The sequence below is a fragment of the Cetorhinus maximus genome, unplaced genomic scaffold (assembly GCF_964194155.1).
Source record: "Cetorhinus maximus unplaced genomic scaffold, sCetMax3.hap1.1 HAP1_SCAFFOLD_519, whole genome shotgun sequence".
Classification (NCBI taxonomy): Eukaryota; Metazoa; Chordata; class Chondrichthyes; order Lamniformes; family Cetorhinidae; genus Cetorhinus; species Cetorhinus maximus.
This window is the reverse complement of record NW_027596461.1, coordinates 119,137-146,471: the sequence shown is the minus strand read 5'-3', so window position 1 is coordinate 146,471 and position 27,335 is coordinate 119,137. Positions and strand designations below refer to the sequence as shown.

Sequence of the window (27,335 nt, the reverse complement as noted above, 5' to 3'; positions counted from 1 at the left end):
CCTGTTCCTATTTGCAGAGACGTGTACACACACACACACACACACACACAATATACCACTGACTGAAACAACGTTTAATTTTATTGAGTCCACACAAAACATCATAAATACGCAGGTAGTTTCTCTGGCATCAGCTCGATGGGCCGAATGGCCTGCTATGCTGTAACGACTGTCGGTTCGCTAACCGACACCGCGATTTAAAGACAGTCTCGTGCCGCCATTCACAAGAGGGTTTCACGTTGAACCAGGAACATGATCTCAGCGGCAGCCTCTAGGGCCGGGGCACAATACACGAGGATTTACAGACCAGGGTGGACACAGCTGGTTCCAGAATTTCCCCAGAACCTCACCCAAGCTCGGGGCCTCCCCTGGCGCTCTCCCCAAGGCACTGGCATGGCCAACGGCTCTCCGGTGCCATCCCCCAACCTCACCAACTCCCCCTCAGCTATTTGGCCACAGCGTGCGTCACGATGCGATCGAACGACGGTGCGTTGCTTTCCTTTTAAATCCAGGCTTCTTCCCTTATCCGTGTGCATGAGGATGCGGGGGTGGGGGCTGGGGATGGGAGTGAGGAAGGAATCTCTCAATGCCCCACCCAACACCCCTTCCAGAAAAGTGCCAGGTCTGTAAAGCTCGCAAGTGCCCTTAAGGGGAGAATGGATAGAGATTGCGGCTGCTCATGGAAATCACTGTTGGAGGGTGAGTATTGAGGAAGCTCCGCACTGTCGGAGGGTCAGTGCTGAGGGAGCGCCGCACTGTCGGAGGGTCAGTGCTGAGGGAGCGTCGCACTGTTGGAGGGTCAGTGCCAAGGGAGTGCTGCACTGTTGGAGGGTAAGTACTGAGGGAGTGCTGCACTGTTGGATGGTCAGTACTGAGGGAGTGCTGCACTGTTGGAGCGTCAGTGCTGAGGGAGCACCGCACTATCGGAAGGTCAGTGCTGAGGTAGCGCCACGCTGTCTGAGGGTCAGTGCTGAGGGAGTGCCACGCTGTCGGAGGGTCAGTGCTGAGGGAGTGCTGCACTGTTGGAGGGTCAGTACTGAGGGACTGACGCACTGTTGGAGGGTCAGTGCTGAGGGAGTGGCGCGCTGTTGGAGGGTCAGTACTGAGGGAGTGCCGCACTGTTGGAGGGTCAGTGCTCAGGGAGTGCCGCACTGTTGGAGGGTCAGTGCTGAGGGAGTGCCGCACTATTGGAGGGTCAGTACTGAGGGAGAGCCGCACTGTTGGAGGGTCAGTGCTGAGGGAGTGCCGCACTGTTGGAGGGTCAGTGCTGAGGGAGTGCCGCGCTGTTGGAGGGTCAGTACTGAGGGAGCGCCGCACTGTCGGAGGCGTCTTTCAGGATGAACGAGGGAGATGAACAAGGGGTGTGCAGTTCGAGTTCTCTCCGGCCCTGGGGCGAATGTTCACTGACCAGCCAGCCACTGCTGACAGAGCGATCAGGCGAGGTCCCCATCAGTCCTGAAAGTTCCTCCTCCTTCCATACTGTGACCAGCAACAGAGTGTGTCCATGCCCGGTCTGTCTGCTCCCTACAGTCTCTCCTGGCTGGCGCTACAGTCGGAGTCTCCCCCCGGGCTCCAGAGGCCCACGGCTTTCGGTCTGGTGATGTCCCGCTGCACCCACGGGTGGTATAATATCTGGTGGTGGGTGGGGCGTTTGGAGGGTTGCATGGAGAGGCACCATCGTATCAGCTCCTCGCACTCTGCAGGGGGAAGGGGGGAAGGAAGCACAAGATGGTCCATTAAAAATTGCATCGCGGGGAAGAAATGAATGTGAGAAAGAGAGAGAGAGACTGGAGAAGGCGGCGGTGCAGAGGGATCTGGGTGTCCTGGGACATGAATCTCAAAAAGTTGGTATGCAGATGCAGCGAGTGATGAGGAAGACAAATGGAAAGTTGTCCTTTATTGCGAGGGGGGGAATGGAGTATAAAAGTGGGGAAGTCTTGCTACAACTGGACAGGGCGTTGGTGAGGCCGCTCCTGGGGCCCTGTGGACAGTTCTGGTCCCCTTACTTCAGGAGGGACAGACTCGCATGGGAAGCCGTTCAGAGAAGGTTCACTCGGCCGATTCCTGGGACGAAGGGGGTTTGTCTGATGAGGAAAGGTTGAGCAGGTTGGGCCTCTACCCATTGGAGTTTAGAAGAATGAGAGGTGATCTTATTGAAACATATCAGATTCTGAGGGGAGGGGGTTTGACAGGGTGGATGCTGAGGGGATGTTTCCCCACCTCGTGGGAGGGGAATCTAGAACGAGGGGAGGGGGGCACAGTTTCAGAATGAGGGGCCTCCCATTGAAGACGGAGATGAGGAGGAATTTCTTCTCTCAGAGGGTGGTCAGTCTGTGGAATTCTCTCCCCCCCCAGAGAGCAGTGGGGGCCGGGTCACTGAATATATTCAAGGCCGAGTGAGACAGATTTTTGATCGACGAGGGAGTCGAGGGTTATGAGGGGGACGGACAGGGAAGTGTAGTTGAGGAACAATGGGATCATACTCGATCGTATTGAATGGGGGAGCAGGTTTGAGGGGCCGAATGGCCTCCACCTGCCCCTATTTCTTGAGATCTTATGGAAAGGAGAGACAGTGAAGGATGCTTTAAAACTAAAATCCCCTCTCTCCACCCCCTGTGCCACTTACCCTTGGAGATGCCGGAGGGCAGCTGGATCTCGCCAGCCAGGATCTCCACGTCTCGCTCGAAGGGGATGTCACCACAGACCATGACGTAGAGCAAGACCCCGAGGGACCAGACAGTAGCGGAGCGGGCATGGTAGCGCCTTTCACTGATGTACTCTGGCGGGCTGTACACTCTGGTGCCTGAGCATTTACATCAGAAAGAGATGGAAATAGGAGAGAGAGAGAGAGACAAGATTAAAACCAGACAACATTCACTGTGAGACTATTTACCCCACCCAGCATTGCTTTGTGGTTTTAATGCCCTGATGACCCCAAAATACCCACGCCTGACCCTCGCCCCCCCGGCCCTATCCCCCTGTCGGAGAGTCAGTGCCGAGGGAGCGGCGCACTGTCGGAGGGTCAGTGCTGAGGGAGCGACGCACTGTTGGAGGGTCAGTACTGAGGGAGTGCCGCACTGTCGGAGTGTCAGTGCTGAGGGAGCGCCGCACTGTTGGAGGGTCAGTACTGAGGGAGCGCCGCACTGTCGGAGGGTCAGTGCTGAGGGAGGGCCGCACTGTCGGAGGGTCAGTGCTGAGGGAGTGCCGCACTGATGGAGGGTCAGTGCTGAGGGAGTGCCGCACTGTTGGAGGGTCAGTGCTCAGGGAGTGCCGCACTGTTGGAGGGTCAGTGCTGAGGGAGTGCCGCGCTATTGGAGGGTCAGTACTGAGGGAGTGCCGCACTATTGGAGGGTCAGTACTGAGGGAGTGCCGCACTGTTGGAGGGTCAGTGCTGAGGGAGAGCCGCACTGTCGGAGGGTCAGTGCTGAGGGAGTGCCGCACTGTCGGAGGGTCAGTGCTGAGGGAGCTCCGCACTGACGGAGGATCAGTGCTGAGGGAGAGCCGCACTGTCGGAGGGTCAGTACTGAGGGAGCCGCACTGTAGGAGGGTCAGTTTTGAGGGAGTGCGGCACTGTCGGAGGGTCAGTGCTGAGGGAGAGCCGCACTGTCGGAGGGTCAGTACTGAGGGAGCGCCGCACTGTCGGAGGGTCATTGCAGAGGGAGCCGCACTGTAGGAGGGTCAGTTTCGAGGGAGTGCGGCACTGTCGGAGGGTCAGTGCTGAAAGAGAGCCGCACTGTCGGAGGGTCAGTACTGAGGGAGCCGCACTGTAGGAGGGTCAGTTTTGAGGGAGTGCAGCACTGTCGGAGGGTCAGTGCTGAGGGAGAGCCGCACTGTCGGAGGGTCAGTACTGAGAGAGCGCCGCACTGTTGGACGGTCAGTGCTGAGGGAGCGCTGCACTGTCGCAGGGGCAGTACTGAGGGAGTGCCACGCTGTTGGAGGGTCGGTGCTGCATTGTTGGAGGGTCAGTTCTGTGGGAAAAACGCACGGTCGGAGGGTCAGTGCTGAGGGAGCGCTGCACATTCGGAGGGTCAGGGCTGAGGGAGCGCCACGCTGTTGGAGGGTCAGTGCTTAGGGAGCGCCGCACTGTTGGAGGGTCAGTGCTGAGGGAGTGCCACACTGTTGGAGGGTCAGTGCTGAGGGAGTGCCGCACTGTTGGAGTGTCAGTGCTGAGGGAGTGCCGCGCTATTGGATGGTCAGTACTGAGGGAGTGCCGCACTATTGGAGGGTCAGTACTGAGGGAGTGACGCACTGTTGGAGGGTCAGTGCTGAGGGAGTGCCGCACTGATGGAGGGTCAGTGCTGAGGGAGTGCCGCACTGTTGGAGGGTCAGTGCTGAGGGAGTGCCGCACTGTTGGAGGGTCAGTGCTTAGGGAGTGCCGCGCTATTGGAGGGTCAGTACTGAGGGAGTGCCGCACTATTGGAGGGCCAGTACTGAGGGAGTGCCGCACTGTTGGAGGGTCAGTGCTGAGGGAGAGCCGCACTGTCGGAGGGTCAGTGCTGAGGGAGTGCCGCACTGTTGGAGGGTCAGTGCTGAGGGAGTGCCGCGCTATTGGAGGGTCAGTACTGAGGGAGTGCCGCACTATTGGAGGGTCAGTACTGAGGGAGTGCCGCACTGTTGGAGGGTCAGTGCTGAGGGAGAGCCGCACTGTCGGAGGGTCAGTGCTGAGGGAGCGCCGCACTGTCGGAGGGTCAGTGCTGAGGGACTGCCGCACTGTCGGAGCTTTTGAAACCGTACCTGCTGTTGAGCCTCTGTCAGGTCGTCGAGGTTTTTGTTGACCAGCAGGTGGCAGCGTTTGCCCCAGTTTCATATTGGGCCATCCACAGGTGGAGGCCATTCAGCCCTTCGAGGCTCAAGGGCCAAAGGCCGCCTCCTGTTCCTGTTTAAAAGTCTCGAGAGGGGGGCTGAATGGCCTCCTCCTGTTCCTGTGTAACAGGCTCGAGAGGGGGGCTGAATGGACTCCTCCTGTTCCTGTGTAACAGTCTCTAGAGATGGGCTGAATGGCCTACTCCTGTTCCTGTGTAACAGGCTCGAGAGGTGGGCTGAATGGACTCCTCCTGTTCCTGTGTAACAGGCTCGAGAAGGGGCTGAATGGTCTCCTCCTGTTCCTGTTCACAGAGATGTGTACACACACACACACACACACAATATACCACTGACTGAAACAATGTTTAATTTTATTGAGTACACACAAAACATCATAAATACGCAGGTAGTTTCTCTGGCACCAGCTCGATGGGCCGAATGGCCTCCTATGCTGTAACGACTTTCGGTTCGCTAACTGGCACCGCGATTTAAAGACAGTCTCGTGCCGCGATTCACAAGAGGGTTTCATGCTTAGCTTATAAATATATATACATTTGAATAGACACATTTGTGATTCGATGACTGAACAACAGCTGATCGGCCAGGGGGGCCGGTCAGTTCCTTAAACACCTCGCTCCTGCCACCCGTGCATACACGAACCATCATAATGGGGTTAGATCCCCATCTCTTTACACCCTCCCTCTCGCCGCACTGTCGGAGGGTCAGTGCTGAGGGAGCGCCGCACTGTCGGAGGGTCAGTGCTGAGGGAGCGCCGCACTGTCTGAGGCGCCGTCTTTCAGGATGAGACGTTAAACCTGAGGCTCCCGACTGCCATCCTGGTGGACATGGAAATCCCTCGGCCACTATTGGGAGATGGACAAGGGGTGTGCAGTTCGAGTTCTCTCCGGCCCTGGGGCCAATGTTCACTGACCAGCCAGCCACTGCTGACGGAGCGATCAGGCGAGGTCCCCATCAGTCCTGAAAGTTCCTCCTCCTTCCATACGGTGACCAGCAACAGAGTGTGTCCATGCCCGGTCTGTCTGCTCCCTACAGTCTCTCATGGCTGGCGCTACAGTCGGAGTCTCCCCCCGGGCTCCAGAGGCCCACGGCTTTCGGTCTGGTGATGTCCCGCTGCACCCACGGGTGGTACAATATCTGGTGGAGGGTGGGGCGTTTGGAGGGTTGCATGGAGAGGCACCATCGTATCAGCTCCTCGCACTCTGCAGGGGGAAGGGGGGAAGGAAGCACAAGATGGTCCATTAAAAATTGCATCGCGGGGAAGAAATGAATGTGAGAAAGAGAGAGAGAGACTGGAGAAGGCTGCGGTGCAGAGGGATCTGGGTGTCCTGGGACATGAATCTCAAAAAGTTGGTATGCAGATGCAGCGAGTGATGAGGAAGACAAATGGAAAGTTGTCCTTTATTGCGAGGGGGGGGATGAAGTATAAAAGTGGGGAAGTCTTGCTACAACTGGACAGGGCGTTGGTGAGACCACTTACCCTTGGAGATGCTCGAGGGCAGCTGGATCTCGCCAGCCAGGATCTCCACGTCTCGCTCGAAGGGGATGTCACCACAGACCATGTCGTAGAGCAAGACCCCGAGGGACCAGACAGTAGCGGACCGGGCATGGTAGCGCCCTTCACTGATGTACTCTGGCGGGCTGTACACTCTGGTGCCTGAGCATTTACATCAGAAAGAGAGGGAAATAGGAGAGAGAGAGAGAGACAAGATTAAAACCAGACAACATTCACTGTGAGACTATTTACCCCACCCAGCATTGCTTTGTGCTTTTAATGCCCCGATGCCCCCAAAATACCCACGCCTGACACTCGCCCCCCCCTGCCCTATCCCCCCATCCCAGTACTAAAATCGAGGGAGCGCCGCGCTGTCGGAGGGTCAGTACCGAGGGAGCGCTGCGCTGTCGGAGGGTCAGTGCTAAGGGAGCGCCGCACTGTCGGAGGGTCAGTGCTGAGGGAGCGCCGCACTGTCGGAGGGTCAGTGCTGAGCCGCACTGTCGGAGGGTCAGTGCTGAGCCAAACTGTGGGAGGGTCAGTGCTGAGCCAAACTGTGGGAGGGAATTGGCGTCCGCGCAACAAGACTGGGATCCCAGGTGTCAGAGAGAGAAAGGAGGAGCCGCTGTGCCCCCAGCTGCTTCCGGGATGCCCCCAGAGAGTGTCCGGGCCGGGATACTCACCATCGAAATCGGTGTAGGCGGTGTCGCGCAGCAGGGCTGCCGAACCGAAGTCGATGAGCTTGAGCTCGCCGGTGTGCAGGTTGACCAGGAGGTTCTCGTCCTTGACGTCCTGGTGCGTGACCCCACAGGCATGGCAGTGCCGCAGTGCCTCTACCGCCTGGCGGAAGAAGGAGCGGGCGCGATCCTCGCCCGGTGGGCCCTGCTCAGTGATGAGGTCGAAGAGGTCGTTGGCACTGGGCGGGCGCTCCATCACCAGCAGGAAACCGTCCGGAGTGGAGAACCAGTCCAGCAGGCGAATCACGCCTCGGTGCTCCGGCAAAGACACCTTCCACATCAGGATGATCTCCATGGGCACGGGGCGGTCATTCTGCAAGCAGAGGGCACAAGGATAGCAGGATTCAGAACATGGGCAGCAGGGAACAAGTTCGCAAAGAGAAATGGCTGGAGTTGGGGGTGGGTAGGGTTTGGGAAGAGGCTGGTTTGGGGGTGATGGAGTTGGGGGTGGGAAGAGGCTGGATTGGGGGGAGATGGACTTGGGGGTGTGAAGAGGCTGGTTTGCGGGGAGATGGAGCTGGGGGTGTGAAGAGGCTGGTTTGGGGAGAGATGGAGTTGGGGGTGGGTAGAGGGTGTGAAGAGGCTGGTTTGGAGAGAGATGGAGTTGGGGGTGGGTAGGGTTTGGGAAGAGGCTGGTTTGGGGTGGAGATGGAGTTGGGGGTGGGAAGAGGCTGGTTTAGGGGGATATGGAGTTGGGCGTGGGTAGGGGGTTGGAAGAGGCTGGTTTGGGGGTGATGGAGTTGGGGGTGGGAAGAGGCTGGATTGTGGGGAGATGGACTTGGGGGTGTGAAGAGGCTGGTTTGGGGAGAGATGGAGTTTGGGGTGGGTAGCGGGTGTGAAGAGGCTGGTTTGGAGAGAGATGGAGTTGGGGGTGGGTAGGGTTTGGGAAGAGGCTGGTTTGGGGTGGAGATGGAGTTGGGGGTGGGAAGAGGCTGGTTTAGGGGGAGATGGAGTTGGGCGTGGGTAGGTGGTTGGAAGAGGCTGGTTTGGGGGAGATGGATTTGGGGGTGGGTAGGGGTTGGGAAGAGGCTGGTTTGGGGGGAGATGGAGTTGGGGGTGGGTAGTGGGTTGGAAGAGGCTGGTTTGGGGGAGATGGAGTTGGGGGTGGGTAGTGGGTTGGAAGAGGCAGGTTTGGGGGGAGATGGAGTTGGGGGTGGGTAGGGTTTGGGAAGAGGCTGGTTTGGGGGAAGATGGAGTTGGGGGTGGGTAGGGTTTGGGAAGAGGCTGGTTTGGGGGAAGATGGAGTTGGGGGTGGGTAGGGTTTGGGAAGAGGCTGGTTTGGGGGGGAGATGGAGTTGGGGCTGGGAAGAGGCTAGTTTGGGGGAGATGGAGTTGGGGGTGGGTAGAGGGTGGGAAGAGGCTGGTTTAGGGGGAGATGGAGTTGGGGCTGGGTAGGGGTTGGGAAGAGGCTGGTTTGGGGCGGGGATGGAGTTGTGGGTTGGAAGGGGTTGGGAAGAGGCTGGTTTGGGGGGAGATGGAGTTGGGGGTGGGTAGGGGGTTGGAAGAGGCTGGTTTGAGGAGAGTTGGAGTTGGGTGTGGGTAGGGGTTGGGAAGAGACTGGTTTGAGGAGAGTTGGAGTTGGGGGTGGGTAGGGGTTGGGAAGAGGCTGGTTTGGGGGAGATGGATTTGGGGGTGGGTAGGGTTTGGGAAGAGGCTGGTTTGGGGGGAGATGGAGTTGGGGGTGGGTAGGGGGTTGGAAGAGGCTGGTTTGGGGGAGATGGAGTAGAGGGTGGGAAGAGGCTGGTTTGCGGGGAGATGGAGTTGAGGGTGGGTAGGGTTTGGGAAGAGGCTGGTTTGGGGGGAGATGGAGTTGGGGGTGGGTCGGGTTTGGGAAGAGGCTGGTTTCGGGGGGAGATGGAGTTGGGGCTGGGAAGAGGCTAGTTTGGGGGAGATGGATTTGGGGGTGGGTAGATGGTGGGAAGAGGCTGGTTTAGGGGGAGATGGAGTTGGGGGTGGGTAGGGTTTGGGAAGAGGCTGGTTTGGGGCGGGGATGGAGTTGGGGGTGGGTAGGGGTTGGGAAGAGGCTGGTTTGGGGGGAGATGGAGTTGGGGGTGGGTAGGGGGTGGGAAGAGGCTGGTTTGGGGGGGATGAAGTTGGGGGTGGGTAGGGGGTGGGAAGAGGCTGGTTTGGGGCGGGGATGGAGTTGGGGGTGGGTAGGGGGTGGGAAGAGGCTGGTTTGGGGGGGGGATGGAGTTGGGGGTGGGTAGGGGTTGGGAAGAGGCTGGTTTGGGGTGAGATGGAGTTGGGGGTGGGAAGAGGCTGGTTTGGGGGGGGATGGATTTTTGGGTGGGTAGGGTGTTGGAAGAGGCTGGTTTGGGGGGGGGATGGAGTTGGGGGGTGGGTAGGGGGTGGGAAGAGGCTGGTTTGAGGAGAGTTGGAGTTGGGGGTGGGTAGGGTTTGGGAAGAGGCTGGTTTGAGGAGAGTTGGAGTTGGGGGTGGGTAGGGGTTGGGAAGAGGCTGGTTTGGGGGGAGTTGGAGTTGGGGGTGAGTAGGGTTTGGGAAGAGGCTGGATTAGGGGGAGTTGGAGTAGGGGGTGGGTCGGGGTTGGGAAGAGGCTGGTTTGGGGGGAGATGAAGTTGGAGGTGGGTAGGGAGGGTGAAGAGGTTGGTTTGGGGGAGATACAAGTTGAGATTGATGTTCTATCTTTAAAAAACTCCCTTGTGGGGCGACCCCTGGTGACTACTTCACCTTTAACAATTTTCTGTTGCGATGACTCAGTTTCCTGGGTTTTTCCCTCTAAACTGATGTCACGGAGGGAAAGCAAAGTAAACATTCCCTCAAAGGCAATGAGATCTAGGGTTGTAATAAATATATCACAGAACCAAGATTGAAAAGAAAGTCTTCGTCATTTTTCACTGAATTGCAAACAAGAACCAGCTCCTCTGCACAAACACACTCACACTCACTCTCGCACACGCCCTCCAACACACACACACTCACACTCACTCTCGCACACGCCCTCCAACACACACACACTCACACTCACTCTCGCACACGCCCTCCAACACACACACACTCACACTCACTCTCGCACACGCCCTCCAACACACACACACTCACACTCACTCTCGCACACGCCCTCCAACACACACACACTCACACTCACTCTCGCACATGCCCTCCAACACACACACACTCACACTCACTCTCGCACACGCCCTCCAACACACACACACTCACACTCGCTCTCGCACATGCCCTCCAACACACACACACTCACACTCACTTTCGCACACGCCCTCCAACACACACACACTCACACTCACTCTCGCACACGCCCTCCAACACACACACACTCACACTCACTCTCGCACAGGCCCTCCAACACACACACACTCACACTCACTCTCTCACGCTCAGACACACACTTGCACACACTCACACTCGCACACACTTTCACATTGAGTTACTCGCACACTCAGACACACTCGCACACACTCTCAAACATTCTCACACTCAGTCACACTTGCACACAGTCAGACACACACTTGCACACTCAGATGCACACTTTACACACACACTTTGCACTCAGACTCACACACACACACTTTGCACTGAGACGCACAGACTCACACACACACACTTGCACACTCAGACGCACACTTTGCACACACTCAGATGCACACTCGCACACACTCAGACAGAGACAGGTTCACAAGTCTTATTGAAATCATTTTAAACTCACCAGACGACCCCAATCCACCACTTTCTTCCTGGGCACGTGTTTAACCGCCACCTGGCACAGAAACAGGATCCCAATTCATTCAAACCAGCTGACTTTAAACACTACATCCATATTGATATATTTTAAGTGAAGTTTCATACTGAGTTAACACACACCTTGTCTCCCTCCCCCCTATAGAAACATCAGCAACACCTGCAGGTGTAAACATTGATCCCTGGCAATTATTTTGGCTCTTCACTCCCCCCGCGACCCCCGGAATGTTGTAATGTTGTGCTCGCGTTTTACAATTTATTGCACTAAAAACGGAAGCTTCTAGATGGCAGTGTGTCTCTGTGTATGCCTGTGTGTGTCTCTATGTATGCCTGTGGGTGTGTCTGAGTGTGTGTTTGTGTGTGTGCGTGTTTGGCTGTGCATGACTGTGAGGATCTCTGTGTGTGTGAGTGAGTGTGTCTATGTGCATGTTTGTGTGAGTGAGTGTCTGTGTGAATGTTTTTGCGTCTGTGTCTGAGTGTGTGTGTGTGTGTCTGAGTGTGTGTGTTTGTGTTTGTGCGTGTCTGAGTGTGTGTTTGTGTTTGTGTCTGAGTGTGTGTGTGTCTGAGTGTGTGTGTTTGTGTCTGTGTGTTTGTGTCTGAGTGTGTGTGTGTGTGTGTTTGTGTCTGAGTGTGTGTGTGTCTGAGTGTGTGTGTCTGGGGGCGTGTGTGTGTGTGTGTGTGTCTGTGTGTCTGGGAGCGTGTGTGTGTGTGTGTGTGTGTGTCTGAGTGTCTGGGAGCGAGTGTGTGTGTGTGCGTGTTTGGCTTAGCATGACTGTGAGGATCTCTGTGTGTGTGAGTGAGTGTGTCTATGTGCATGTTTGTGTGAGTGAGTGTCTGTGTAAATATTTTTGCGTCTGTGTCTGTGTGTTTGTGTGTGTGTGTGTCTGAGTGTGTCTTTGTGTCTGAGTGTGTGTGTGTGTGTCTGAGTGTGTTTGTGTCTCTGAGTGTGTGTGTGTGTGTCTGAGTGTGTGTGTGTGTCTGAGTGTGTGTGTGTGTCTGAGTGTGTCTCTGTGTGTCTCTGAGTGTGTGTGTGTGTCTGAGTGTGTGTGTCTATATATCGATGTGCTTATTACATTAATACCCTCCTTTCCCCCCTCCTCTCTCACCGGAGCTCCATCGAAGATCCTCACAGCCGAGAAAACTGTTCCGAAGTCGCCGCTGCCCAGTTTCTTGCCCACACTGTACAGTTTCTTGAAGCTTTCTCTCTTCTTCACTGCAGGAGGTGAGAAATAGAGAGAGAGAGAGAGAGAATTACACTCCATCCAATGATCCCAGCCTCAGTTTAACAAAGTTATGACAGACAATCAAACATCACATCAGACTGAAATTGTTCTTAGTAACAAAGGCTCCCGACCCTTCCCAGCCCACGAAACTCCAGCGAGAATTAATGAGTTTGCCCATTGCCTCTCTCGCTCACTCACATGTGATTCTGTCACCCCTTCTCTCTCCGACTCTCTCTAACAGCTTTTTTGTGTGTGTCTGTGTCTCACTTTCTGTGTCTCACTGCTGTCTCGCTCTCTCTCGTTCTGTTTCTCTAGCTCTCTCTCCCTGTCTCTTTCTCTCTCTTCCTTTCTCTCTCTTCCCTTCTCTCTCTTCCTTTCTCTCTCTCTGTCTCTGTGTCTCTCTCTTTCTCTCTCTGACTTTTTCACTCTCTCTCTCCCTCTGTCTGTCTCTCTCTCTGTCTCATTCTCTCTATCTCTCTCTGTCTTTCTGTGTCTCATTCTCTCTCTGTCTTTCTCTCTTTCTTTCTCTGTCTCTCTCTCTGTCTTTCTTTCTCTCTCTCTGTCTTTCTTTCTCTCTCTCTGTCTCTCTTTCTCTCTCCGTCTCTCTTTCTCTCTCCGTCTCTGTCTATCTCTCTCTCTGTCTATCTCCGTCTCTCTCTATTTCTGTCTCTCTGTTTCTCTTTCTGTCTCTGTCTCTCTCTTTCTGTCTCTGTCTCTCTCTTTCTCTCTCTCTCTTTCTCTCTCTCTCTCTGTCTTTCTTTCTCTCTCTCCGTCTCTCTTTCTCTCTCCGTCTCTGTCTATCTCCGTCTCTCTGTCTATCTCCGTCTCTCTGTCTATCTCCGTCTCTCTGTCTATCTCTGTCTCTCTCTATCTCTGTCTCTCTCTCTGTTTCTCTCTCCCTGTTTCTCTCTCATCCTTCCTCTCCCTCTCCGACCCAATCAATCATCAATTAATGGGATCACCGAACCGAACTTCCCTCTCCCTCTCCATCCGTCTCTGGCCCCCTTCGCCCCAGCCCATCTCTGTCCCTGTCTCTCTCTCTCTCAGTTCCTGTCTCTGCATCCCACTGGCTCTGGAGAACTCCTGCTCACTCCCCCTTCTCCCCCAAACACCAACTTCTGGGGGGTGGGAGATGGGGGGAAAGACCCTGCGCCAACACTCGGGGAACTCACGATGTAAAAAACAACTTCCTACCTGGGAGCGATCCCTCGGCCGGTGTCTGGCTGCACTCAGTCCCCAACTTGGTAGACAGCATTGGCTCTGCGGGGGGACGGTGTCGCTGCTGTTAAAGATTCCTCTGGGACAGAGAAAGATAGTCTCGTAATCGCTTCCAAAATAATTGTTTCTTTAAGGAAGAATTTTGCCCTTCCTGGGGAGAGAAGCACAATTCACGTGTCCAGTGTCTCTGTCTCTTGACCAGAACTAAGGGAAAATAGAAGAGGGGATGAAATATAAACTGGTTTAAGGGGGAGGGGGTTGGACAGGTAGAGATGGATAGAGGGCCAGTGATAGGTGGAGGGAACCAAAAGATGTCACGGGCCAAAGGATAAAGAGGTGTTGATGGTGGTGATATCAGCGAAGAAATGTGCTAATGGGGACATTAAGGGTAGAAAGCAAGACATGCAAGGGACAGATAGCCCAATGGATGGAAACACATTCCAAACAATAATGGCAATAGGTGGGAAAAGAAAAATATATAGAAATGTTTGTGGGGAAACAGGGGGTGGGGATGGAGGAGAGAGTTCCTGATCGAAAGTGGTTGAACTCAATATTCAGTCTGGGAAGCTGTAAAGTGCCCAGTCGGTAGATAAGGTTCTGTTCCATCCATTGTTTTACCTCAGACAGAGTAAAGACCTCTTAGAACAGAGATGAGGAGAAACTTCTTTAGCCAGAGAGAGTGGGTGAATCTCTGGAACTCATTGCCACAGAAGGCTGTGGAGGCCAGGTCATTGAGTGTATTTAAGACTGAGATAGATAGGTTCCTGATTGGTAAGGGGGATCAAAGGTTATGGGGAGAAGGCGGGAGAATGGGGTTGAGAAACTGATCAGCCATGATTGAATGGCGGAGCAGACTCGATGGGCCGAATGGCCTAATTTCTACTCCTATGGTCTTATGGAGCGCCGCGCTCTCTTTCTGTCTTTCTCTCTCTCTCTCTGTCTCTCTGAGTCTCTCTCTCTCTCTGTCTCTATCTCTCTCTGTCTCTGTGTTTCTCTCCTCTCTCTCTCTTTCTCTGTCTCTCTCTCTGTCTCTCCCTCTATCTCTCTTTCGGTGGCTCTCTCTGACTCTCTGAATCTCTCTGTAGGGGCTGACTGACTTGTTCCTGTGTAACAGGCTTGAGAGGGCCTGAATGGCCTCCTCCTTTTCCTGTATAACGTGCTTGGGGGGCTTATTGCATTCCCCTGTTCCTGTGTAACAGGCTCGAGAGGGGCTGAATGGCCTCCCCCTGTTCCTGTGTAACAGGCTCGAGAGGGGCTGACTGACCTGTTCCTGTATAACAGTCTTGAGAGGGGCTGAATGGCCTCCTACTGTTCCTGTGTAACAGGCTCGAGAGAGGGGCTGAATGGCCTCCTACTGTTCCTGTGTAACAGGCGCGAGAGAGAGGGGCTGAATGTCCTCCTATTGTTCCTGTGTAACAGGCTCGAGGCGGGGGATGAATGGGCCTCCTCCAGCTCCTGTGCAACATTCTCGAGAGGGGGGCTGAATGGCCTCCTCCTGTTCTTATTTGCAGAGACGTGTACACACACACACACACACACACAATATACCACTGACTGAAACAATGTTTAATTTTATTGAGTCCACACAAAACATCATAAATAAACAGCATAGTTTCTCTGGCATCAGCTCGATGGGCCGAATGGCCTGCTATGCTGTAACGACTGTCGGTTCACTAACTGACACCGCGATTTAAAGACAGTCTCGTGCCGCCATTCACAAGAGGGTTTCACATTGAACCAGGAACATGATCTCAGCGGTACCCTCTAGGGCCTTGGCACAATACACGAGGATTTACAGACCAGGGTGGACACAGCTGGTTCCAGAATTTCCCCAGAACTTCACCCAAGCTCGGGGCCTCCACTGGCGCTCTCCCCAAGGCACTGGCATGGCCAAAGGCTCTCCGGTGCCATCCCCCAACCTCACCAACTCCCCCTCAGCTATTTGGCCACAGCGTGCGTCACAATGCAATCGAACGACTGGTGCGTTGCTTTCCCCTTAAATCCAGGCTTCTTCCCTTATCCGTGTGCATGAGGATGCGGGGGTGGGGGGTGGGGATGGGAGTGAGGAAGGAATCTCTCAATGCCCCACCCAACACCCCCTCCAGAAAAGTGCCAGGTCTGTAAAGCTCGCAAGTGTCCTTAAGGGGAGAATGGAGAGAGATTGCGGCTGCTCATGGAAATCACTGTTGGAGGGTGAGTATTGAGGAAGCTCCGCACTGTCGGAGGGTCAGTGCTGAGGGAGTGCCGCACTGTCGGAGGGTCAGTGCTGAGGGAGAACCTTTGGACTGTGGGAGGCCATTCAGCCCCTCTCAGGCCTTTTAGACAGGAACAGGAGGAGGCCATTCAGCCCTCTCAAGCCTGTTAGACAGGAACAGGAGGAGGCCATTCAGCCCCTCTCAAGCCTGTTAGACAGGAACAGGAGGAGGCCATTCTGCCCCTCGAGCCTTGCTCGATTCAACCAGATCAGGGCTGATCAGCATCTTAACTCCATCTGCTGCCCTGGGTTCTGTAATCCTCAATCCCCTCCTTACCCAGAAACATCTCCCAATCTCAGGGTGTAAATTTACAATTCCCCTCCCCACCGTCTCAGCCTCGACAGGCTTATCGGGGAGAGGGACTTTCCCATTTCCACCCCACTTTGTATCAAGTGCTTCCTGACATCACCCCTGACCGCCTGGCTCCAACTGTGATGTTCGGACCCCTCATTCTGGGCTCTCCCACCCCCTCCAAACCCATCATCTTAAACCCCTCGATCAGAACCCCCCTTAATCTTCGATAATCGAGGGAATACAAGCTCGGCCTGTGAGACCCCTGATCGGAATTTAACCCTCTCAGACCCAGGGCGTTCTGGTGATACTGCGCTGCAATCCTGAAGTTCTCTCTCTCTCTGTCTCCGTCTCTCTCTCTCTGTCTCTCTCTCTATCTCTGTCTCTCTCTCTATCTCTGTCTCTCTCTTTCTCACTCTCTCTATCTCTGTCTCTCTCTTTCTCTCTCTCTCTTTGTGTCTCTCTCTCCCTTTCTCTCTATCCCTCTCTGTCACTCTCTGTCTCTTTCTCGCTCCCTCTCTATCTCTCTTTCTCCATCTCTCTGTCTATCTCTCTAACTCTATCTCTCTCTGTCTCTGTCTATCTCTCTCTCTTTCTATCTCTCTCTCTCTCTCTGTCTATATCTTTCTCTCTCTATCTATTTCTCTTTCTCTCTCTGTCTATCTCTCTCTCTCTCTGTCCCTCTCTTTCTATCTCCCTCTCTCTCTCTCTCGCTCTCTCTCTGACTCTCTCTCTGTCTCTCTCTCTGTCTATCTCTCTCACTCTATCTCTCTCTCTCTGTCTATCTCTCTCTCTATCTATTTCTCTCTCTCTCTCTCTCTTTGTCTATATCTCTCTCTCTCTGTCCCTCTCTTTCTATCTCCCTCTCTCTCTGTCTCTCTCTCTCTCTCTCTGTCTCTCTCTCTCTCTCTCTCTGTCTCTCTCTCTCTCTCTCTCCATCCTTCAGGATGAGACATTAAACCTGAGGCCTGCGCCCACCCTCTCAGGTGGACATAAAAGATCCCCTGACATCGGCTGCTCTTGGGATCTTCCTCTGCTGCAAAATGGTGATCCCTTTCCCCTACTAGAGTGACCCCACCTGCAAAGGTGCTTCATTGGCTGCGAGGCACTTGGAGGTGTCTGCTGGTGGAGAAAGGCGCTATATAAATGCAGGTCATTCTTTCGCTACGGTCAGTCTTTCCTTGTCTCCCTCTCTCTCTCTCTCTCTCTCCCTCTTCGATAAGGGGGGAATTGGATAAATACTGGAAGGGGAAAAACGTGCAGGGTTATGGGGGGGTAAGAGCCGGTGGGGTCGGGGGTGAGGGGTAGAGTGTGGGGCTAATTGGACAGATCTTTCACAGAGCCAGCACATGCATGATGGGCTGAATGGCCTCCTCTGGAGCTGTGTCATTCTGTGATTGGACCAACGCCTCCGCCTTCAAAGGCTCCGACCCCACCTCCCCCACCCCCGTTCAACCTGCACACCCCCCCAACATGAGCTTTTGAAACCGAACCTGCCCGACTGCTGTTGAGCCTCTGTCAGGTCGCCGAGGTTTTGTTGACCAGCAGGTGGCAGCGTTTGCCCCAGTTTCATATTGGGCCATCCACAGGAGGCCATTCAGCCCTTCGAGGCTCAAGGGCCTGAATGGGCCTCTTCCCGTTCCTGTTTAAAAGGCTCGAGGGGTCTGAATGGCCTCCTCCTGTTCCTGTGTAACAGTCTCAAGAGTGGGGCAGAATGGCCTCCTCCTGTTCCTGTGTAACATGCTTGAGAGGAGTTGAATGGGCCTACTCCTGTTCCTATTTGCAGAGACGTGTACACACACACACACACACACACACACACAATATACCACTGACTGAAACAACGTTTAATTTTATTGAGTCCACACAAAACATCATAAATACGCAGGTAGTTTCTCTGACATCAGCTTGATGGGCCGAATGGCCTGCTATGCTGTAACGACTGTCGGTTCACTAACCGACACCGCGATTTAAAGACAGTCTCGTGCCGCCATTCACAAGAGGGTTTCACGTTGAACCAGGAACATGATCTCAGCGGCACCCTCTAGGGCCTGGGCACAATACACGAGGATTTACAGACCAGGGTGGACACAGCTGGTTCCAGAATTTCCCCAGAACCTCACCCAAGCTCGGGGCCTCCCCTGGCGCTCTCCCCAAGGCACTGGCATGGCCAACGGCTCTCCGGTGCCATCCCCCAACCTCACCAACTCCCCCTCAGCTATTTGCCCACAGCGTGCGTCACAATGCGATCGAACGACGGTGCGTTGCTTTCCCCTTAAATCCAGGCTTCTTCCCTTATCCGTGTGCATGAGGATGCGGGGGTGGGGGGTGGGGATGGGAGTGAGGAAGGAATCTCTCAATACCCCACCCAACACCCCCTCCAGAAAAGTGCCAGGTCTGTAAAGCTCGCAAGTGTCCTTAAGGGGAGAATGGAGAGAGATTGCGGCTGCTCATGGAAATCACTGTTGGAGGGTGAGTATTGAGGAAACTCCGCACTGTTGGAGGGTCAGTGCTGAGGGAGAACCTTTGGACTGTGGGAGGCCATTCAGCCCCTCTCAGGCCTTTTATACAGGAACAGGAGGAGGCCATTCAGCCCCTCTCAAGCCTGATAGACAGGAACAGGAGGAGGCCATTCAGCCCCTCTCAAGCCTGTTAGGCAGGAACAGGAGGAGGCCATTCAGCCCCTCTCAAGCCTGTTAGACAGAAACAGGAGGAGGCCATTCTGCCCTTCGAGCCTTGCTCGATTCAACCAGATCAGGGCTGATCAGCATCTTAACTCCATCTGCTGCCCTGGGTTCTGTAATCCTCAATCCCCTCCTTACCCAGAAAAATCTCCCAATCTCAGGTTGTAAATTTACAATTCCCCTCCCCACCGTCTCAGCCTCGACAGGCTTATCGGGGAGAGGGAGTTTCCCATTTCCACCCCACTTTGTATCAATTGCTTCCTGACATCACCCCTGACCGCCTGGCTCCAACTGTGATGTTCGGACCCCTCATTCTGGGCTCTCCCACCCCCTCCAAACCCATCATCTTAAACCCCTCGATCAGAACCCCCCTTAATCTTCGATAATCGAGGGAATACAAGCTCGGCCTGTGAGACCCCTGATCGGAATTTAACCCTCTCAGACCCAGGGCGTTCTGGTGATACTGCGCTGCAATCCTGAAGTTCTCTCTCTCTCTGTCTCTGTCTCTCTCTCTCTGTCTCTCTCTCTATCTCTGTCTCTCTCTATATCTCTGTCTCTCTCTTTCTCTCTCTCTCTATCTCTGTCTCTCTCTTTCTCTCTCTCTCTCTTTGTGTCTCTCTCTCCCTTTCTCTCTATCCCTCTCTGTCACTCTCTGTCTCTTTCTCGCTCCCTCTCTATCTCTCTTTCTCCATCTCTCTGTCTATCTCTCTAACTCTATCTCTCTCTGTCTCTGTCTATCTCTCTCTCTTTCTATCTCTCTCTCTCTCTCTCTGTCTATATCTTTCTCTCTCTATCTATTTCTCTTTCTCTCTCTGTCTATCTCTCTCTCTCTCTGTCCCTCTCTTTCTATCTCCCTCTCTATCTCTCTCGCTCTCTCTCTGTCTCTCTCTCTGTCTCTCTCTCTGTCTATCTCTCTCACTCTATCTCTCTCTCTCTGTCTATCTCTCTCTCTATCTATTTCTCTCTCTCTCTCTCTCTGTCTATATCTCTCTCTCTCTCTCTTTCTATCTCCCTCTCTCTCTGTCTCTCTCTCTCTCTCTCTCTCTGTCTCTCTCTCTCTCTCTCTCGTCTCTCTCTCTCTCTCTCCATCCTTCAGGATGAGACATTAAACCTGAGGCCTGCGCCCACCCTCTCAGATGGACATAAAAGATCCCCTGACATCGGCTGCTCGTGAATTTCTTCCTCTGCTGCAAAATGGTGATCCCTTTCCCCTACTAGAGTGACCGCACCTGCAAAGGTGCTTCATTGGCTGCGAGGCACTTGGAGGTGTCTGCTGGTGGAGAAAGGCGCTATATAAACGCAGGTCATTCTTTCGCTACGGTCAGTCTTTCCTTGGCTCTCTCTCTCTCTCTCTCTCTTCGATAAGGGGGGAATTGGATAAATACTGGAAGGGGAAAAACGTGCAGGGTTATGGGGGTGGGGGGAAGAGCCGGTGGGGTCGGGGGTGGGGGTTAGAGTGTGGGGCTAATTGGACAGATCTTTCACAGAGCCAGCACATGCATGATGGGCTGAATGGCCTCCTCTGGAGCTGTGTCATTCTGTGATTGGACCAACGCCTCCGCCTTCAAAGGCTCCGACCCCACCTCCCCCACCCCCGTTCAACCTGCCCACCCCCCAACATGAGCTTTTGAAACCGAACCTGCCCGACTGCTGTTGAGCCTCTGTCAGGTCGTCGAGGTTTTGTTGACCAGCAAGTGGCAGCGTTTGCCCCAGTTTCATATTGGGCCATCCACAGGAGGAGGCCATTCAGCCCTTCGAGGCTCAAGGGACTGAATGGGCCTCTTCCTGTTCCTGTTTAAAAGGCTCGAGGGGTATGAATGGCCTCCTCCTGTTCCTGTGTAAAAGGCTCGAGAGGGGCTGAATGGCCTCCTCCTCTTCCTATTTGCAGAGACGTGTACACACACTCACACACAATATACCACTGACTGAAACAACGTTTAATTTTATTGAGTCCACACAAAACATCATAAATACGCAGGTAGTTTCTCTGGCATCAGCTCGATGGGCCGAATGGCCTGCTATGCTGTAACGACTGTCGGTTCACTAACCGACACCGTGATTTAAAGACAGTCTCGTGCCGCCATTCACAAGAGGGTTTCACGCTGAACCAGGAACATGATCTCAGCGGCACCCTCTAGGGCCGGGGCACAATACACGAGTATTTACAGACCAGGGTGGACCCAGCTGGTTCCAGAATTTCCCCAGAACCTCACCCAAGCTCGGGGCCTCCCCTGGCGCTCTCCCCAAGGCACTGGCATGGCCAACGGCTCTCCGGTGCCATCCCCCAACCTCACCAACTCCCCCTCAGCTATTTGGCCACAGCGTGCCTCACAATGCGATCGAACGACAGTGCGTTGCTTTCCCCTTAAATCCAGGCTTCTTCCCTTATCCGTGTGCATGAGGATGCGGGGGTGGGGGGTGGGGATGGGAGTGAGGAAGGAATCTCTCAATGCCCCTTCCAACACCCCCTCCAGAAAAGTGCCAGGTCTGTAAAGCTGGCAAGTGTCCTTAAGGGGAGAATGGAGAGAGATTGCGGCTACTCATGGAAATTACTGTTGGAGGGTGAGTATTGAGGAAGCTCCGCACTGTCGGAGGGTCAGTGCTGAGGGAGCGCCGCACTGTCGGAGGGTCAGTGCTGAGGGAGCGTCGCACTGTTGGAGGGTCAGTGCCAAGGGAGTGCTGCACTGTTGGAGGGTCAGTACTGAGGGAGTGCTGCACTGTTGGAGGGTCAGTGCTGAGGGAGCGTCGTACTGCCGGCGGGTCAGTGCTGAGGGGGCGCCGCACTGTCAGAGGGTCAGTACTGGGGGAGCTCCAAACTGTCGGGGGGTCAGTGCAGAGGGAGCGCAGCACTGTCGGAGGGTCAGTGCTGAGGGAGCGCCGCACTGTCGGAGTTTTAGTGCTAAGGGAGCCCCACACTGTAGGAGGGTCAGTGCTGAGAGCGCGCTGTACTGTCAGAGGGTCAGTGCCGAGGGTGCGCCGCGCTGTTGGAGGGTGAGTGCTGAGGGAGTGACGCACTGTCAGAGGGTCAGTCCTGGGGGAGCTCCAAACTGTCAAGGTGTCAGGACTGAGGGAGCGCCGTACTTTTGGAGGGTCAGTGCTGAGGGAGCGCCGCGATGTCGGAGGGTCAGTGCTGAGGGAGCGCCGCGCTTTCCGAGTGTCAGTGCTGAGGGAGCTCCGAACTGTTGGGGGGTCAGTATTGAGGGAGCGCCGCAATCTCGGAGGGACAGTGCTGAGGGAGCTCCAAACTGTCGGGGGGTCAGGACTGAAGGAGCGCCACACTGTCGGAGGGTCAGTACGGGGCGAGCGCCATAGTTTCGGAGGGTCAGTGCTTAGATAGCGCCGCACTGTCAGAAGGTCAGTGCTTAGGGAGCCACACTGTCAGAGGTTCAGTCCTGAGGGAGCGCCGAGCTGTTGGAGGGTCAGTGCTGATGTACGCAGGACTGTCGGAGAGTCATCGCTAAGGGAGCGCCACGCTATTGGAGCATCAGTACAGATGGAACGCCGCACTGTCTCAGGGTCAGTAGTGAGGGAGCTCCGAATTGTTGTAGGGTCAGCGCTGTGGGTGCGCCGCACTGTTGGAGGGTCAGTGCTGAGGGAGGCGCACTGTCGGAGGGTCAGTGCTGAGGGAGGCGCACTGTCGGAAGGTCAGTGCTGAGGGAGCCGCACTGTCGGAGGGTCGGTGCTGAGGGAGCGCCGCACTGTCGGAAGGTCAGTGCTGAGGGAGCCGCACTGTCGGAGGGTCAGTGCTGAGGGAGGCGCACTGTCGGAGGGTCAGTGCTGAGGGAGCGCACGTCTTTTTTTCGCTACGGTCAGTCTTTCCTTGTCTCCCTCTCTCTCTCTCTCTCTCTCCTTCTCTTCGATAAGCTATTTGCCCACAGCGTGCGTCACAATGCGATCGAACGACTGGTGCGTTGCTTTCCCCTTATATCCAGGCTTCTTCCCTTATCCGTGTGCATGAGGATGCGGGGGTGGGGGATGGGGATGGGAGTGAGGAAGGAATCTCTCAATGCCCCACCCAACACCCCCTCCAGAAAAGTGCCAGGTCTGTAAAGCTCGCAAGTGTCCTTAAGGGGAGAATGGAGAGAGATTGCGGCTGCTCATGGAAATCACTGTTGGAGGGTCAGTGCTGAGGGAGCTCCGCACTGTCGGAGGGTCAGTGCTGAGGGAGCTCCGCACTGTCGGAGGGTCAGTGCTGAGGGAGCGCCGCACAATCGAAGGGTCAGTGCTGAGGGAGCGCCGCGCTGTCGTAGGGTCAGTGCTGAGGGAGCGTCGCACTGTCGGAGGGTCAGTGCTCAGTGAGTGCCGCACTGTCGGAGGGTCAGTACTGAGGGAGTGCCGCACTGTCGGAGGGTCAGTACTGAGGGAGAGCCGCACTGTCGGAGGGTCAGTACTGAGGGAGAGCCGCACTGTCGGAGGGTCAGTACTGAGGGAGCGCCGCACTGTTGGAGGGTCAGTGCTGAGGGAGCGCCGCACTGTCGGAGCTTTTGAAACCGAACCCGCCCGACTGCTGTTGAGCCTCTGTCAGGTCGTCGAGGTTTTGTTGACCAGCAGGTGGCAGCGTTTGCCCCAGTTTCATATTGGGCCATCCACAGGTGGAGGCCATTCAGCCCTTCGAAGCTCAAGGGCCAAAGACCACTTCCTGTTCCTGTTTAAAAGTCGCGAGAGTGGGGCTGAATGGCCTCCTCCTGTTCCTGTGTGACAGTCTCTAGAGAGGGGCTGAATGGCCTCCTCCTGTTCCTGTGTAACAGTCTCTAGAGATGGGCTGAATGGCCTCCTCCTGTTCCTGTGTAACAGGCTTGAGAAGGGGCTGAATGGCCTCCTCCTTTTCCTGTGTAACAGTCTCTAGAGAGGGGCTGAATGGCCTCCTCCTGTTCCTGTGTAACAGTCTCGAGAGAGGGGCTGAATGGCCTCCTCCTGTTCCTGTGTAACAGACTCGAGAGGGGCTGAATGGCCTCCACCTGTTCCTGTGTAACACTCTCGAGAGTGGGGGCTGAATGGGCCTCCTCTTGTTCCTCTGTAACAGCCTCGAGAGAGGGGCTGAATGGGCCTCCTCCTGTTCCTGTGTAACAGTCTCTAGAGAGGGGCTGAATGGCCTCCTCCTGTTCCTGTGTAACAGTCTCTAGAGAGGGGCTGAATAGCCTCATCCTGTCGCTGTGTATCACGATCGAGAGGGGCTGAATGGCCTCCTCCTGTTCCTATTTGCAGAGACGTGTACACACACACACACACACACAATATACCACTGACTGAAACAATGTTTAATTTTATTGAGTACACACAAAACATCATAAATACGCAGATAGTTTCTCTGGCATCAGCTCGAAAGGCCAAATGGCCTGCTATGCTGAAACGACTGTCGGTTCGCTAACCGGCACCGCGATTTAAAGACAGTCTCGTGCCATGATTCACAAGAGGGTTTCATGCTTAGCTTATAAATATATATACATTTAAATAGACACATTTGTGATTCGATGACTGAACAACTGCTGATCGGCAAGGGGGGCCGGTCAGTTCCTTAAACACATCACTCCTGCCACCCCTGTGAATACACGAACCATCATAATGGGGTTAGATCCCCATCGCTTTGCACCCCCTCTCTCGCCACACTGTCAGAGGGTCAGTGCTGAGGGAGCGCCGCACTGTCGGAGGGTGAGTGCTGTGGGATCGCCGCACTGTCGGAGGGTCAGTACTGAGGGAGCGCCGCACTGACGGAGGGTCAGTGCTGAGGGAGCGCCGCACTGTCGGAGGGTCAGTGCTGAGGGAGCGCCGCACTGTCGGACGGTCAGTGCTGAGGGAAAGCCACACTGTTGGAGGGTCAGTAATGAGGGAGTGCCGCACTGTCGGAGGGTCAGTGCTGAGGGAGCGCCGCACTGTCGGAGGGTCAGTGCTGAGGGAGCGCCGCACTGTCGGAGGGTCAGTGCTGAGGGAGCGCCGCACTGTCGGAGGGTCAGTGCTGAGGGAGCGCCGCACTGTCGGAGGGTCAGTGCTGAGGGAGCGCCGCACTGTCGGAGCTTTTGAAACCGTACCTGCCCGACTGCTGTTGAGCCTCTGTCAGGTCGTCGAGGTTTGGTTGACCAGCAGGTGGCAGCGTTTGCCCCAGTTTCATATTGGGCCATCCACAGGTGGAGGCCATTCAGCCCTTCGAGGCTCAAGGGCCAAAGGCCGCATCCTGTTCCTGTTTAAAAGTCTCGAGAGGGGGGCTGAATGGCCTCCTCCTGTTCCTGTGTAACAGGCTCGAGAGGGGGGCTGAATGGACTCCTCCTGTTCCTGTGTAACAGTCTCTAGAGATGGGCTGAATGGCCTACTCCTGTTCCTGTGTAACAGTCTCCAGAGAGGGGCTGAATGGCCTCCTCCTGTTCCTGTGTAACAGGCTCGAGAAGGGGCTGAATGGTCACCTCCTGTTCCTGTGTAACAGTCTCGAGAGAGAGGGGCTGAATGGCCTCCTCCTGTACCTGTGTAACAGGCTCGAGAAGGGGCTGAATGGCCTCCTCCTGTCCCTGTGTAACAGACTGGAGAGGGGCTGAATGGCCTCCTCCTGTTCCTGTTCGCAGAGACGTGTACACACACACACACACACACACACAAAATGTACCACTGACTGAAACAATGTTTAATTTTATTGAGTACACACAAAACATCATAAATACGCAGGTAGTTTCTCCGGCACCAGCTCGATGGGCCGAATGGCCTCCTATGCTGTAACGACTGTCGGTTCGCTAACCGGCACCGCGATTTAAAGACAGTCTCGTGCCGCGATTCACAAGAGGGTTTCATGCTTAGTTTATAAATATATATACATTTGAATAGACACATTTGTGATTCGATGACTGAACAACAGCTGATCGGCCAAGGGGGCCGGTCAGTTCCTTAAACACCTCGCTCCTGCCACCCGTGTATACACGAACCATCATAATGGTGTTAGATCCCCATCTCTTTACACCCTCCCTCTCGCCGTACTGTCGGAGGGTCAGTACTGAGGGAGCACCGCACTGTGGGAGGGTCAGTGCTGAGGGAGCGCCGCACTGTCGGAGGGTCAGTGCTGAGGGAGCGCCGCAGTGTCGGAGGGTCAGTGTTGAGGGAGCGCCGCACTGTCGGAGGGTCAGTGCTGAGGGAGCGCCGCACTGTCGGAGGGTCAGTGCTGAGGGAAAGCCACACTGTTGGAGGGTCAGTACTGAGGGAGTGCCGCACTGTTGGAGGGTCAGTGCTGAGGGAGCGCCGCACTGTCGGAGGGTCAGTGCTGCGGGAGCGCCACGCTGTCCGAGTGTCAGTGCTGAGGGAGCTCCGAACTGTTGGGGGGTCAGTATTGAGGGAGCGCCGCAATCTCGGAGGGACAGTGCTAAGGGAGCTCCAAACTGTCGGGGGGTCAGGACTGAAGGAGCGCCACACTGTCGGAGGGTCAGTACTGGGCGAGCGCCATAGTTTCGGAGGGTCAGTGCTTAGATAGCGCCGCACTGTCGGAAGGTCAGTGCTTAGGGAGCCACACTGTCAGAGGTTCAGTCCTGAGGGAGCGCCGAGCTGTTGGAGGGTCAGTGCTGATGTCCGCCGGACTGTCGGAGAGTCATCGCTAAGGGAGCGCCACGCTATTGGAGCATCAGTACAGATGGAACGCCGCACTGTCTCAGGGTCAGTAGTGAGGGAGCTCCGAATTGTTGTAGGGTCAGCGCTGTGGGTGCGTCGCACTGTTGGAGGGTCAGTGCTGAGGGAGCGCCGCACTGATGGAGGGTCAGTACTGAGGGAGTGCCGCACTGATGGAGGGTCAGTACTGAGGGAGCGCCGCACTGTCGGAGGGTCAGTGCTGAGGGAGCCGCACTGATGGAGGGTCAGTACTGAGGGAGCGCCGCACTGTCGGAGGGTCAGTGCTGAGGGGCCGCACTGTCGGAGGGTCACTTTTGAGGCAGTGCGGCACTGTCGGAGGGTCAGTGCTGAGGGAGCGCACGTCTTTCTTTCGCTACGGTCAGTCTTTCCTTGTCTCCCTCTCTCTCTCTCTCTCTCCTTCTCTTCGATAAGGGGGGAATTGGATAAATACTGGAAGGGGAAAAATGTGCAGGGTTATGGGGGGGTAAGAGCCGGTGGGGTCGGGGGTGGGGGTTAGAGTGTGGGGCTAATTGGACAGAACTTTCACAGAGCCAGCACATGCATGATGGGCTGAATGGCCTCCTCTTGAGCTGTGTCATTCTGTGATTGGACCAACGCCTCCGCCTTCAAAGGCTCCGACCCCCCCTCCCCCACCCCCGTTCAACCTGCCCACCCCCCAACATGAGCTTTTGAAACCGAACCTGCCCGACTGCTGTTGAGCCTCTGTCAGGTCGTCGAGGTTTTGTTGACCAGCAGGTGGCAGCGTTTGCCCCAGTTTCATACTGGGCCATCCACAGGAGGCCATTCAGCCCTTCGAGGCTCAAGGGCCTGAATGGGCCTCTTCCTGTTCCTGTTTAAAAGGCTCGAGGGGTCTGAATGGCCTCCTCCTGTTCCTGTGTAACAGTCTCGACAGCGGGGCTGAATGGCCTCCTCCTGTTCCTGTGTAACAATGACCGTCTCTCTGTCTATCTCCGTCTCTCTGTCTCTCTCTGTCTCTCTCTATCTCTGTCTCTCTCTGTTTCTCTCTCTCTATCTCTTTCTCTCTCATCCTTTCTCTCCCTCTCCGACCCAATCAATCATCAATTAATGGGATCACCGAACCGAACCTCCCTCTCCCTCTCCATCCGTCTCTGGCCCCCTCCGCCCCAGCCCATCTCTGTCCCTGTCTCTCTCTCTCTCTCTCTCTCAGTTCCTGTCTCTGCATCCCACTGGCTCTGGAGAACTCCTGCTCACTCCCTCTTCTCCCCCAAACACCAACTTCTGGGGGGTGGGAGATGGGGGGAAAGACCCTGCGCCAACACTCGGGGAACTCACGATGTAAA

The 27,335-nt window shown here is 55.4% G+C and overlaps 1 protein-coding gene across 1 annotated transcript; it reads right to left on the bottom strand.

Annotated features, from left to right (window-relative positions):
- Positions 1-1,327: 1,327 nt before the first annotated feature.
- Positions 1,328-24,544, bottom strand: LOC144673935 (serine/threonine-protein kinase pim-3-like). Its single transcript, XM_078535528.1, has 7 exons — positions 24,442-24,544; positions 11,874-11,980; positions 10,736-10,786; positions 6,997-7,363; positions 6,302-6,478; positions 5,877-6,023; positions 1,328-1,570 (listed from the first exon to the last, which is right to left on the bottom strand). Exons 1-7 carry the CDS (start codon positions 24,542-24,544, stop codon positions 1,434-1,436), a joined length of 1,089 nt encoding a protein of 362 aa, XP_078391654.1. The 3' UTR covers positions 1,328-1,433.
- Between the last annotated feature and the right edge of the window lie 2,791 nt (positions 24,545-27,335).

What these genes read in the sequence shown, in the direction of transcription:
- LOC144673935 (XM_078535528.1), bottom strand. Translation starts at nt 24,544, where the DNA reads ATGAAACTGGGGCAAACGCTGCCACCTGCTGGTCAACCAAACCTCGAC. An exon ending in TGGTGGATTGGGGTCGTCTG is followed by an intron (nt 7,364 to 10,735) that starts GTGAGTTTAAAA and finishes CTCTGCTTGCAG; the next exon opens with AATGACCGCCCCGTGCCCAT. An exon ending in GCCCTCGAGCATCTCCAAGG is followed by an intron (nt 6,024 to 6,301) that starts GTAAGTGGTCTC and finishes TTCCCCCTGCAG; the next exon opens with AGTGCGAGGAGCTGATACGA.